At 35.5% G+C, this 15,554-nt stretch overlaps 1 protein-coding gene across 1 annotated transcript; it reads right to left on the minus strand.

Annotated features, from left to right (window-relative positions):
* Window positions 1–8,131: 8,131 nt before the first annotated feature.
* Window positions 8,132–9,547, minus strand: LOC149183737 (uncharacterized). Its single transcript, XM_089415057.1, has 3 exons — window positions 9,529–9,547; window positions 9,298–9,397; window positions 8,132–8,420 (listed from the first exon to the last, which is right to left on the minus strand). The coding sequence occupies exons 1-3, from the start codon at window positions 9,545–9,547 to the stop codon at window positions 8,132–8,134; spliced, it is 408 nt and encodes a 135-aa protein (XP_089271183.1).
* Between the last annotated feature and the right edge of the window lie 6,007 nt (window positions 9,548–15,554).

Consider the following 15,554-nt stretch of genomic DNA (forward strand, 5'->3'; position numbering starts at 1 on the left):
AAGGAATTTCATCAAACTCATTACCCAACGGATTCATAATAGAATAAATGAAGAATTGATTTCAATTTGAAGATTCATGTCTTATCACTGCTGCCAAAACATTTTTCAAAGAGATTATTTTTTTACATAATATCATAGCTGTTGTAACTTAATTTATTTATTTACATACTGTTTTTTGTTGTTTCTTTTCTAATTTCTCTTATATTTTGTGTTTCAGGTGTTGCTTCATTCAAACTGTAACCCATCCTCAACATCAATACAGTGAACAGCTAATTCATTCTTTGTGTGCTTGCATTTTATGCTTGTGCATTTTGCTGTTCATTTTCTGAAGGGACAGCATTTGTGTGCACTTTTGTTGTTTCTGTTGTTCCTTTTCCAAAGGGACATCATTTTCGTTTTGCTGTTCATTTTTCAAAAGAACAGCACCTTTTGTGTCAGTCGTTCCTTTTTCACTTTCATTTTGATGTTCCTTTTTCACGGTTCATTTTGTTGTTCCTTTTTCACAGTTCATTTTGCTGTTTCTTTTTCACATTTTGTTGTTCCTTTTCGAATGGAACAACGCTTCTTCACTTTCACGTTTTGTTGTTCCTTTTCGAAATGGAACAACACTTCTGCACTTTCAAATTTTGTTGTTCCTTTTTGAAATGGAACAACACTTATGCACTTTCACGTTTTGCTGTTCCTTTCTGAATGGAACAACACTTCTGCACTTTCACGTTTTGCTGTCCCTTTTCGAATGGAACAACACTTCTGCACTTTCATGTTTTACTATTCTTTTTCGAATGGAACAACACTTCTGCACTTTCATGTTTTGTTGTTCCTTTCTGAATGGAACAGCACTTCTGCACTTTCACATTTTTGTTGTTCCTTCGGAAAGGAACAACACTTTCACATTTTTGTTATTCTTTTTCAAGGGAACAACATTTTCGCATTTTTTTGTTCCTCTTAAGGAACAACACTTTTTCACATGCATTTTTTCGCTGTTCCCTACAGGGAACAACACTTTTCGTGTGTATTTTTTCTTTTTTTTGGTGTGCATTTCCTTTGTTGTTCCCTACAAGGAACAACATTTTTTTGAGTGTTTTTTGTTGTTCCTTCAAAAAAAAAAACAACACTTTGGGAGTATTTTCGAGAGCAACCCTTCCTTCCTCTTGTGGGATTATTCCTAGTTCATCTCAACCACATTTTACTGATTCCCTTTCATGGCATGAAGTACACTACTTTTATGAGGACAAGAATTATGGATTCTATTGAAGCGAGTTAATATCATTCACGTTATGATCTTTAACAAGACAACTCCTTGATGATAGATTCTTTTCAAAAGGGACACAATTATTTATATACTACTTTACTGCATTGTTTTCTGCTATACATGATACTGATTGATCATCTTAATACCATGCTAGTTCCACCCTTCCTGGTTATAATCTTCTCTGTCTGTAATAAAATAGATTATATATATATATATATATATATATATATATATATATATATATATATATATATATATATATATATATTTATTTATTTATTTATTTATTGACATGTTCAACTATATATATATATATATATATATATATATATTTATTTATTTATTTATTGACATGTTCAACTTCTTCCACCATCCCTGCTCTTAAGGAGTCCTGAGCCTCCCTCTTTTTATCATAAAAATGTGTAATAAAAACAAAATTTTATTCGCAGATAGAGGATAGGGGGTCTCATTACGAGCCAGCCTACCATGTTCATAAGGTTGTAACAAAGTAACATTCCCATTATGGCCACCACACCAGGGTTATGATCCATTGGATAGCCAAATTATCCTTGGAACAGGAGATCTCATCACGAGCCGGCCTGATCACTTTTGCTACATCCTAGTGAATGGCAGTGTGGTTATTTGGTTACCACGCTAGCACACTGATCTCTTCTGTAGAATAGTATTGGAACTCTCCATTTATAAATTGAGGATCTTGGCTCATATGGGTTAAAAAGCAACCCTATCGAGGCTATGGATGCCTGCTGGCAGCAGAGGCTCTACTTATGGTATTGAAGTTATATCTTATCGTCAATTATTACTATAATACCCTTTTCTTATTTTCTTCTTTTTATCGGAGAAGTTATTTCCTTAATTTTTTTCCCTGTTTTGAACTTTTATGCATGAGAAATTGTTTTATGATCAATCGCATCATTTTCAGCTAGAATACCGTCAGTAAAGCATCTTTTTGGCATATTGTTGTCCTTTTTCTTTTTCATAACTTATCATCAATCCAAAGTGTCCTATATTTTATTCATAACTATCTTTACACACTCTACTCTCATTATAACCATAACTCTCGCTGTCCTATCATTGATATGTGTACTCTGTTTCATTTACTGCTATATTGTTCATTCCCTTGCCTTACTGTCAGCATAACACCTCTCATACGCTTTATGGTCATGGAATTCATTTTCCAATTGGAGGGGGGAATGTATGCATTATGGGATAGCATGCGATATGATTACTTCACTCTGCCATAACTTGTTGATTTGAAAAAAGTTTTTCTAATTGAAAATTTTGCATGCATCTTATCTATTTCTATTCAAAACTAACACTATGGATTCAAGAACATTGTATGCAAAATAGTGCTTTGTTTACAGGAGAGCAACAAGTATGGGCAGAACTCTATTCGCGGCATGACTACACTATTGCAACTAAAGCGGCTCGAGCAACGCACGAATGTGAACATTTTTTCCGACATGATGTGCTTGCCTGGATTCTACTTTTTGCATCACTTTCAGCACCAACTCTATCTACATCGACTTCAACAAATGCCAATCCATACATATCATTCTACATTTTTTTCTTTTTGGAGGTAAAACTCGAGGTAAAATAGCATAACTTTCTGATTTATTACAATTTAGGAGAATTTCATAAAAATCCATTTTGAGCATTATTTATCATCCTTCATTCCACATCTGTATTACTTCCCATTTTTCAACGACATATCATCTTTCAGTTTCGGGGAGTGTTGCTTTCATTCATTTCTTTCTTATGACCATGTCATTCATATTCTTTATCATCCATTGCTATTCTTATTCATTCTCAACACCTCCCTTATTCCATGTTGTTTTATACCAAGCATAGCATTCAACAGATTGTAGCAACTACCTCTATTTGTTTTCTAGTATCACATGAGGGCATGTTAATTTTTCAAAGAGGGGGAGGAATTGCTACACATGATGGATGTTTTCTACTTTCTTTCTCAAGGCATACAATTTCAGTGCAGAAATTGATTTCCACATATTTTTAAAAATATGAACTCAATTCTTGTGATTTATGGATAACATAGATGTATCATTAAAATACATAAACCCAGATAATTTCAAGATAAATTGGTTCATAAAATTTTGGAAATCATGCACTATCACCTACAGCCATTTTGTTTATATCTCATGATCCGTGCATCAAAACGATATGATTTTGGGATCATAGAGGCATTCATATATTACAAATCTACTTGCAACATTTCAACAAAAGCTAGTTTGTAGTTTTTGGGAAAATGGTTAATGATGGTTGCTGTCACTTAAATCATATTTTGCTGCAACTTCATTGTTATGCCTTCATCAAGATTGCTAAAATTGAATATTCATTAATAGAGGAAGAATTCATTTGTTCTATGAGCTAAGATGAACAAGTTTTTTATTGTTTGGTTAACACATGGGTTTTGTCTTTGGGTTGCATGAGGACATGCAATATATTCAGTTTTTTGTTGCATGAGAACATGCAATACATTTGGTGTGGGGGTGTGTTGGGCCATGAATACGACCACTTTGTAACACTTATTTCATCCATTTTTACTTTTCTTTATCATGTCATTTATTATAATTTATTATTTAAATCCATTTTATAATGATTTATGCTCTTATGAATGAATATTATTTATTCTCCTTTATTTCTAATAAATTAATGATTATGCATGATTTTATCAATTATAGTTTTAATAAATTGGTTGTAACATTATTCACCATTTTTAGCCTCCAAGATAATTTTCAGATTGAAGATTTGATCATTAAAAGTGCCAACTCATAAATTCGCTGGAATAAGAAGTGACAATTTTGCGGTTGCGATTCTGAGCACATGAAGACGAATCTAGAAAATCTGGAACATGGGTTTTGTCCAGAACGGACCAAATTAACTTTTTTGAAGAATGGTTTGCCCAAATTTGACTTGTATTGAGAGAAACGCAGGGTTCTTTGAGCACAATTTTCTCAGATTTGTTGTATGGCCGTTTTCCAAATCTCAACTGCAAAGCCAAATTCACCTTGCTCTTGTTGAAAGATGAATGGAAACATATTTTCTTGTTGATCAATTGGTTGGAAACAATCCAATTTTTTAATAGAAATCATGTTGTAATTATCTTTGTTGTAACTTCTCTTTGATCTCTCTCTATTTAAATGAAAACAGAGATCAGAGAGGGGGATGGAAAAATGATGAAGGATTAGAGATTCAGAATTGAGGATGGCTGAGAGAATGTAGAATTGGGAATGATGGATTCAGAATTATGATTTAAGAATTAGAAATTCATAATTAAGGATTCATGATTTATGATAGGATAGGAGGAAAAATGGATTGTTGCATGTTGTAATTCTCAAAGCTTCAGCTGCTATAATGATTTCACAGTTTGATGATTAATATATGATTTGGGAGTTGCTGTTCATTCTTCTCATCTGAAGTAGCCCAGCAGCATCCGCTGGCGGCTAAGGGCTCAGCCTCTGGTGGATTATGCTGCTGCTATATATTATATCTTTAGTTCATGCGTGGTTTTCATTATCAGCTTTATTTGGTAATCTGGTATGTTCTGTTATTTTACATCATGGTTCTGTTATATTCGATTTATGTTCAACTGAGTAATATCGTTCTCAATGCCGGGAATGTCATATTGATTCATCTTGACTTTGTAACACATTTTTGTTCTTTTAATCATTGATATAACGTTGTTGATCCTTACAGAATATTATTTCTATTCAATTACAGCGTAACCGTGTTGTAACACTCTTTAATTGGTATTACTGAATTCATCTTAGATATTATATTTCCTTGCGATTGTTGAATCTACTGACGTTGTTGTTCCATTATAAAATACAATCGTATTCTTTATAACTAAGACTGATAAGTGGATTAACAAGATCAGATTACCATTAAGGTGTGTTGTGTGTTATGTTGCTGTGTATTTATTTTTCACTTTCAAGCATTGTTCCGTATTTCATCATTAATCAATGTTGTTCTATTTCCATGTTCTATTCAATTCATCCTTCAAGATAGAAGATTACTATTTGATTTCTATAGGACATGATTGTTGCATTTATTTTTGTAGATTGAGGTGTTGTTTATAAGAATTAGTTGTTGTTACATTTCCTAGCTGTTGTTCCATTTCTTGTTATTCGCATTATCTTTGCTTTGGTGTGCAGAAGGTCTGAGACTGTAGTGAACATTGACATATGCTATCTAGTTCCTAGTTTGATGATCCTTCTTTTGAGTGCCTTTTTAATTGCATCAATTTACAAAGGGAAGAGTTATTGTTACTGTACCCTCGACTGATAAATTGCTATAGTTTTCTCAGTGAATGATTTAAGATTCAGAGTGATAAGTTTCTTTTAATTATAAGTAGATTTTATTTCCAGATTTCATTTACTTTTGGATTTTAAGCACTATACTGCAAAACATACTCTTGAGTAAATAGCCGCCTCAGACTGAGTACACTCTTGAAATAAAAAGTCGTCCTTGGGTTGACAATTAATGTGAAGATAATTAGGAGTTAAAAAGACACCTTTTTATTGCTCGACAGTATCCAAGGAGAATTCCTTCATCAACTCTATCTTCAAACTTTCCAAGTTTATCATCATTGCTCTTTAGGTAACATTTGCTTCCAAAAACTCTAAAATTCTTAACAGTTGGAGGTTTACCAAACCATAGTTCATGAGGAGTTTTGTCACTGTTTACCTGAACATGAGCTTTGTTGAGGATATTTATTGTTGTATGTGCTGCTTCCCCCAGAAGGTATGAGGTGTTCCAGATTCATCAAGCATGGCACGTGCCATTTGTTGGACTGTTTTGTTCATTCTTTCTACCACTATGTGTTGTTGAGGAGTTTTAGCTATAGAAAATTTTCTCTTGATTCTGTGCTATTCACAAATGTTGAAAAACTCATTTGATATAAATTCTCCTCCTCTATTAGATCTAAGACATTTGATTTTCAAATCTAACTCATTTTCTACTAGAGCTTTGAAGACTTTAAATTTATCAAATGCTTCATCTTTATGTTTTAATAAGCCAATCCAACACATGCGAGTAAAATCATCAATGAATAATATGAAGTATTGTTCCCCCCGAGGAGACTTATTTCTCATAGGACCACACAAATCAATATGAATAAGTTCAAGTGGCTTACTTGAAGTACCTTCTTTGGCATTAAACTGCACCCTGGTTTGCTTACCGAATTGACATGATTTTCATATGGTAATTTTTAGTAGAGAGTTGTTGGGAAAGTCGCGAACTTCTCCCATTATGTTTGAATTCTATAGTTAACTGAAGCTTACGTGTCCCAATATTCTATGCCAGAGCTAGCTTTCTTTTGATTTTCTCAAGTAACAATGTTCTAAACCACCTTCCAAGACATCGACATTACCTAGAGTTATTGTCCCCTTTATTATGATATTTTTACCTATATCAAGATTCTGAACCACAAAGTTCTTTGATCTAAAAATAACCTCATTCCCTTGGTCACAAATCTGATTAACAATCAACAAGTTATGTTTTAATCCATCAACAAACAAAACATTCCCATCTTTAACTTTTTCTTTCAGCAAAATAGTTCCTTTTCCTTTGATAGCAGCAGGTGAATTATTTCCAAAGGTTACATTATTTTCTTTCTTTATTTCATTAAAGGACATAAACTTATCTTTATCACCTGTCATATGATTTGAGCATCCACTATCAATGTACCATAGATTTTCTTGATCTCCTACATATAAAGCTAGACCACAGTTTTTAGATTCCATGGTCTTCTTTTTCCATACCTTAGATGTTGTTGCCTTGTGTTCATTCTGAGGTGTTGATTGCATTTTTCTCTTGCATTCAGATTCTTTATGCCCAAATTTATTGCAAATGGAACATTCAGTTTCATCTTGAAGAGGTGAGAAAGTATTGTAAGAGTATTTATTTACCCCAATCTCATTCTTTTTCTTTCTTGCTTCTCTAGTCATGATAGTTTTGTAAGCAACACACTGAGCAGCCTTATGACCAAAATTATGACAAGTGAAGCATTGACCATTAAAGTAGGATTTTTTGGGAGTATAGTACCTTCTTGTGTAGTTTTCCCTTTGATTGTAGTAAGGGAGATTTACTTCAGAAGTGTTTTATCGTTTTTTCTTTTTCTAAAGGCTAGAGTTTTGTTGACTGCTTCCTTTTACTGCATTGAGATAGTTTCATGTACCTATTTCAGAAGGCTTTATAGTCTTTGATGATTCTCCACTATATCCAAGACCTATTTTTATGAGAGGAGAGTGTTTCACTTTGATGATTTCATCTAAGGTTTCAGATCCTTTAGCAAACCTAAGATTTAGACTTTTTGTTTTCTCAATCTCCTTCCATAGACTTACTATTTCTAGTTCTAGATTTTCATTATGCTTCTCCTTTTCTAGGATTTGTTTCTTTAGACTTTCTTCTGCTAGTTTATCTTATTCTAAACGAATTTTAAGCTGAATTATTTATGCAATAAAATTATCCTTATCTTCTAGGGCATCCATAAAAACAGCATTAGTCTCATCAATACATTTATCTTCAAATGCCACAAGTAATTGATATTCTTGATTAGACTCGCCTTCTTCACCATTTAAAAGACCATCAATATCTTCGTGAGTGTAGAAGCTTATTTTTTTTTCGATATTTCCTCTAAAATTTTCTTTTTATGAAATTCTTCCCTTTCTCATGATTTTCTCTATAAGGACGTTTGGTAACATAGTGAGCAACTCTTCCACAAGCAAAACATTTGAAAGGAATATTACCTCTAAATCTGCTAGTACCCACTCGAAGTTTCTTCACGAAATTTGTCTCTTCTTCATATGATACATAACATGGTTCCTTATGTTCCTCCTTTTATTTTCCTTTAGATGTATCCTTGAATGCAGCCTCTCTAATATCCAAGGGACCCCATTTTCTAATCTCATAGGCTACTAGAATCCCATGAAGTTGTTGAACAGTAAATTTCTTCAAATCTTGCATTTCTTTAATGGAAGAGACTTTTGAATCGAATTTTGGAGTTAGAGATCTTAAGATTTTCTCAACCAGAGATGATTCTTTTACTTCATCACCAAGATTTCTCATTGAATTAATGATCTCATCTACTTTAACAAAGAAACTTGCAATGCCTTCATCATTAACCATTCTGAGAGTTTCATATTGAATTATAAATTTTTAAATTTTGGCACTCATTACCTTGGTGTCACCTTCATAACTTTGGATGACCTTATCCCATATAGCTTTTGCGATATTTAGTTGCATGACTTTGACAAATTCTGATTCTGCCAAGATTTCTAACATAGCATTGAAAACTTTTGCATTGGTATCATACTTTTTCCTTTTTGCTTCATCTATGGGAATGGCAAATGGATATTGATAGCATCCTTCAACGATTCCCCAAACATCAGCTCCAAGTGAATGTAGGTAAGCTCTTGTTCTAACCTTCTAATAAACTATGTTGGATCCATTAAACAATGGTGTCCGGATGGATGTTTCTCCCTCTTGGTTGCTCAGCTTGATGAATATTCCTTCAAGTGATCAAGCTTCTATTGAAGGACTTGCTTTGATTTCAATTGTTAGGAAAAATACTGAGGGGGGGTGGGTGAGTGAATCAGTATTTTAAAACTTACTTGACCTTTTGATTTTCTATTCAGATTTTTGTACGTGACTTTAATGAAGTAAACCTGCATATGTATGCTATTGTTATGCAGACAACCAACATATATCCAACCAACTATATTTTCAATTAACTGTTGGACACCTAATCCTAAAGGGTTAGTGTGGAAGCCGAAAAGACTAAGCAGTCCAAGAGACCTTGGGATCTGAAACCCAAGAGTCACATATTTGTACTATAAATGTATATCCATTGTTAATAAAAAATGTACTGAATGATTTATCTTTCCTATCCTTTGTTGTCCATGTGTGTTTAACATGGTATCGGAGCCGCTTGTTTTCCTGTGGCCTGTTATGTGCACGTCAGTCCTGCACCTCTGCCCATAATTCTGTGTCTGAGCTGCTCATACCTGAGCGCTGCCTCTGTCATGCGTTTCATTCTCTGCCCTGACACTGCGCCCTCTGCCCTGCTGAATGTGCTATACACCTGAGCGTTGATGCGTTTTTTACCTGAGCATTGATGAATGCATAGAAGCGTTGTTACTGGTGCGTTTTTTTACTGCCTATCTACACATGAATACTGGTGCCTGACATGGTGACAGTGAATGGTATTAAACGTTGCCCTCTCTCACGCTGCTGACCTGATTCCAAACGCTCCATACGCAGCACTCATATATACCCTATTTCCAGTTCTTGAAACGCTCCATACGTTGTTCTCTCCTATACGCACAGTGCTCGGCTTCCCTTGACTGGCCTGTTCCTTCTGCTACGCTGCTCTCTCCTATACGCATAGTGCTCGGCTTCATATCTCGGTGGAACCTCCAAAAGTTGAGTGCCTTTCTTCTGGTCATCTGAACCATCCTCTCTACGGAAAGATTTGTGAAGCTCCTTAAGTATCTTGTTCATGCGACCATATTCTCCCATATCGAAAAATATCTTGCAAAGCTTTAGATTGGTCTTAAACCAAAGCCTCTCATTTTTTGCTTCTTCAAGGGCCTTGAGTGTAGTCTGATAAAACTCCTGAAGGAGTTCAAAGTTTTGGCTGGCAGAACCAGAAACAAAATCCATAATGTTGTTTATACATTTTTCACTGTAGTTTCGTGTTACTGCTGATCTAATATATGTCAGCATTACACGATAAGAATCCATCATCTCTTAGTATTTTCCAAGGCGGTAGTACAACTTGACAATTTGTTTCAAAGCCTTAAATCCCCATTCTGCTTTTTCAGGTTCCATTTTCACATCTTCCGCAAAGCCAACAAGAGCTTCCTGTGGGTCAGACTCCACCAAACCTTTAGAATTGTAATACTGATTTTCAATGTCGATGTCCTGCTCCTCCGTTTCCTCTTTCGAGTATTCAAATCCATAATCTTCCATATCTGCGTCTGAACCCATGATCGCTGGACCCTGCTACTGGGGCAGGGAAGGAATTAGTTGCAAATCAAAGCTGAAACTCTGCATATCACTGTCTTGGTTGTGATGGAGGAAAACAAACGAAAAAAAATTTGATTTTGTGCGATGATCGGGGGTTAACAAATCTGCAAGTATATTGTTGCTCAGGCATTAGTAGCTCGGACAGGGGAACTCCAGGCCGTCCAGAGATGATCGGCGACGAAGCCCATGATGTCTGGAAACATTTGGCGCATTAAACTCCGACCTCCATTTGCTCTATTACTTGGACCCTGCATGTTGCATCAGACGGAGGTGCTCAGAAATGAACTATTGTATTTCTTCATACATTGGCTCTTAAATAGTTGCTACTAAGTATTTAACTGCCGCAAATTTCTTGTATTTCTTCATACATCGGCGCTTAAATAGTTGCTACTAAATATCTGCAAATTTCAAGTGATGTATTACTCATCTGGTGGTCATTGCATCAATCATAAGATAATCTGTTTTTTATTGTAACGCCCAAAACAGTAAGCTGTTGTGGGACATTTTATTTCAATAAAGGCAATCTTCCCAAGGGTTCTTCAAGCATATAAATCCGAGCACTTTTTGCTGGTAACCCTGGACTGTGCGGAGGAGGTCGGGGCATTCTTGCTGATTTCCAAGGGCGTGGTTTTATGTTAGGAGGTGTTGTGATGTGTTAGGAGGTGTTGTTTGTGGTCCGGCGTTAAAGATTCAGGTGAAGCTCTGCAAAATTCAGTGTGTCTAACAAACATGAATTTCTAAGGCCAGCTTTTTCTGTAATAGCAGATCACTGTGGAATATAGTTATGTTCTTGCAATTTTGACTCGGTAATTTCTGAAGAAACGATATTATTCAAACTGTTGTTTATTTTTGTGAACGACTTATGCTTGAAAAATTCAACTCTTCTTTGAGGTACAAAAGGAAAAGACTCACATTGATGTGAAAGAAAAATGTCCAGGGGAAGGAAAATACCCTCTTTCTAATAAACTCAAGGAATTCTCCAGTCGCTTCCAGGATGAATAGGCAGTTGTGGTGAGAGCAGTGGCGGCGTTAGTAAAAAGACTGGTTAAGCCCGTTGATCGTTAATTAATATCATTCAGCTTCTTTTTCCCTTGCTGCTGCTTCTTCTGACCATAATTCACACCTGCCTGCCTATCATTCATTTGTCCATCATCAAAGTTTCTACAGAAATAACCCCAGAATTTCGCTTGAGAAGGGGCACATTGTTTTTACCCATTCAGGCGAATTGAGGACTTAATTCAGTCTTGTGATTTCTTTCGTTCGATTCTCACCGGTAACTGGTGCTTTGTCAGCGTTTTTCAATTATGTATACAATGATGATGAAGATTAAAGGTGTAATATCAAGTCTATGGTGACTGAAATGGAATGAAATATTTTATGTTCCTGACTTCAAGCTTTTAGCAGACTCAAAGCTTCACACTGGTCTTCCTATTTGAAGGGGTTTTTTGAAATTCAAGTCTGACGGCTGAAATACATAGATATTCAAGTTATAAGACAAGTGTTATGACTTCTGCAAATGTTTGGGTTGTCATATATTGATTTATATTTTTGAAGAGATCTCATTGTGTAACCAGTGATATTATTGTGAAATGGATAGAATGAGTGCTGTATTAGAATTACTGAATACTCTAATACATTCTACCACAGACAATACAATTGTGATTGATAAAGCCATTGTCGCAAATATTCAAATCTGTTTGAAAAATGCACAAGAAAAGATCGATTTTTTGCAGCTTGAATCAAAGCTACAGCAGGAAGAATTACAGCAGTGGAGTCATCATTCTGAACCTGTTTCTGTTCAGAACAATGAAGCAGACTCCCATAAACAGCAAGTCAATATTGTTCAAATTCATTCAGATTCAGTACCCAATAAAGCAGCAGTTGTACATGCAGATGCAGAAACTCAGTCTGCACTTCCCAAGCCCATCATCAGACCTTGGGAACAGCTTGTCCACAACAAGCACAGAACTGGTCTTGGATATGACAAGGACTTGTCCTTTCATATTCCAGACTATGCCAAACCCATTCAGTTTCAGAGTGCTGGATTCATTTATGACAGTTCACCTGCTCCTCATGACAGTTCAGCTTCAGCTGTTCCAGATTCTGCCCCTCTTCCACAGCAACAACAACAACAAAAACAACAGATCGTGAAATGCCAACACTGTGACCGAGTTGGCCATTTGAAAGATCACTGTTTTGATCTTCATCCATGTAAGCACTGTCATAAAACCAGCGATTCTTCACACAGATGCTTCAGAAACAAACGTCCCGCAAGAACAAAGATTCATCTTGGATGGATCACTTCTTGGCAATGGGCATCAACAGCCAAGAAGATATTCCAAACACATATCAAAACTTGTTCCAGAGTATTGAACAGTCTTGCAGTTGAGTTTTCTCCATCTTCTCACCTTGTATCTCACAGGGGGGGAAATTATGATCATCTACAAGCTTCAAAGTCACATCAAGCGAGCCTGAGCCACAACCTGCCACACCAGTTTCAGAGTTGTAGCCAGAGACAAAGATGCCTGAACATGCCTTCAGTTGGCAATCTGGGACACTTCCTCTAGCAGAAGACTTCAGCTTCTTGCCAGTTTTGGAAGAGTTCCAGGAACAAAATTGAGAACACTTCCTCTAGCAGAAGACACCAGCTTCTTGCCAGTTTTGGAAGAGTTCCAGGAATTGCATTAAGCATTCCAGAGTTGTTGGTCATCCTTAAACCATCACAGATTGAGAACACTTCCTCTAGCAGAAAACTTCAGTTTCTTGCCAGTTTTGGAAGAGTTCTGGGAACTGCACTAAGCGTTCCAGTGTTGGTGGTCATCCTTAAACCACCGCCCTTTATACCAACATTTCATAGAACACATTCAGCCTAGTGCTGCCATGCATTTTTGCACATTTTGTATTACAGCTCTCTTCTTGGACTCATACATAACCCTTCGGATTAAGGGGGGGAATGTTGGACACCTAATCCTAAAGGGTTAGTGTGGAAGCCGAAAAGACTAAGCAGTCCAAGAGACCTTGGGATCAGAAACCCAAGAGTCACATATTTGTACTATAAATGTATATCCATTGTTAATAAAAAATGTACTGAATGATTTATCTTTCCTATCCTTTGCTGTCCATGTGTGTTTAACATTAACTCTTCATCATTTTAACTTGAACTAGTGTATTAGTCCTTCATTAGGTATTAATTAAACAATAAACAAGTGCAACAAGATCTATTGTGTTTTACTTCAGATTTGATGGGTTTTAGTGATTGGTAGATGTAGTTGTATTTGATGGTTGTATTGTAGTGGTGATTGATTTTGAGCTTCAATGTTACTGATGGGTCCAGTATGAAAATTTGATGAAATGTGGCCTACATATTGTGTTGATGTGTACCAGGAGTATCCAGTCTGAAAATTTATGAAACGTGGTCCCTGGAGAAAGAGCGAAGATGGTAGCCTTTTTTAGGTTGATTCCTATGTACTGCTAAACATATCAACCAGTACAAGAGCTAGGGGGTTGGAGCTCCCTTCTAGTAGAAGCTGGAAAGCAAGTGAAGGTTGTAGCCTTCAACGGGTATATGCCTGTATAATGGAAAAGGTCAGCACCAGTAAAAAACTTGTAAACACTTTTTATAGTAAGAAGTTTGAATATTGAGACAACAGTAGCAGTGGTTTTTTCCCACATTGTGTTTCCACCTAAAAAATCCTAATGTTCATGTGTGATGCTTATGTGTGTTGATTTATTATGTTCTTACTGCATCTATTATTGCTTAGCAAATGCATCACACTTTGATTTAAGTTCAACAAACAATGAGTTAGTTGTTTTACAAGTTTATTATCTATATGCTTGTTTCATTCATTATAGTCATGGACATACGCTATTTGGTTTCTGTAAAATAGCATATGTAGTGTGAAAAGGAAAATATTTATTGTGAAAATTTAAATACTAATTCACCCCCCCTCTCATTATTTTCCCAACAATTTGGTATCAGAGCAGGTCCTTCAGAAGAATCTTGATTGCTTGAAGGAATATCTCTCAAGATGAGCGATCACGCAAGAATGGGATCTATCAGACCATCAATCTTCAACGGAAATAACTTAGCATATTGGAAGACAAGAACCAGAGTCTATCTTCAGTCACTTGGAGCTGATGTTTGGGAAATTATTGAAGGAGGATACCAATATCCAGCAGCAACCCCCACAGATCCAGCAAAAAAGAAATCATATGAAACCAATGCCAAAGCCATCAATGCATTATTGGGAAGTCTATCAGAATCAAAATTCGTCAAATTCATGTAGATCAACATAGCCAAAGAAATATGGGACAAAATCATTAATAGCTATGAAGGAGACTCCTAGGTAAAACGTGATAAGCTCCAAACTCTCAGAATTCAATATGAAACTCTCAAGATGGATAGTGATGAAAGTGTTGCTAGTTACTTTTTACGAGTAGATGAGATTGTAAATCATATGAAGAATCTAGGTGAAGAAATAAAGGAGGCTATTATAGTAGAGAAAATTTTAAGATCTCTATCTCCTAAATTTGAGTCAAAAGTATCTGCCATTTAAGAGAAGCAGGATCTACAATCTGTTATTGTTGTTTGACTTCATGGAATTTTAACTACCTTTGAAATGAGGAAAGGAGGTCCATCAGAAATCAAAGAAGCTGCTTTCAAAGCCTCTGCAAAGGGAAAAAAAAAATATCTCAAGGAATCAGGATATATATCAAAGGAAGATGAGATAAAATTTTTGAAGAAACTTCAACTAGGTACTGGAAGATTCAAAGGTAAGCTTCCCTTCAAATGTTTTACTTGCCATAGAGTTGGTCATTATGCTGTTAAATGTCCTCATAAAGATAACCATGACAAAGGAAAGGATTCTGCAAAAGGTAATATGAAACTGTTTGTTAATAGAATAAGTTATTATACTCATGAAGATAGTGATGGCCTGTCTAATAGTGATGAAGGTGAATCTAATCAAGAAATTAAACTTTTCATCGCTTATGAAAATGATAATTTTATGGATTCCTTAGAAGAAGAAGATTTTCTTGAAGAAATCACTCAACTCAAAATCTGCTTGGAAGAAAAGAATATAGTCATAGACACTTTGACACATCAACTCACGGAAAGGGAAAAGCACAATGAAAAATTAGAGTGTGAAGTAGTGAGTCTAAGAAAATAACTTGAGAAGACAAAATATATGAATCTTAGATTTTCTAAAGGATCAGAAAACTTAGACGAAAACAT

Source organism: Pinus tabuliformis, chromosome 3_2, assembly GCF_031772625.1.
Source record: "Pinus tabuliformis cultivar Carrire ecotype Pingquan chromosome 3_2, CPIR1, whole genome shotgun sequence".
Classification (NCBI taxonomy): domain Eukaryota; kingdom Viridiplantae; phylum Streptophyta; class Pinopsida; order Pinales; family Pinaceae; genus Pinus; species Pinus tabuliformis.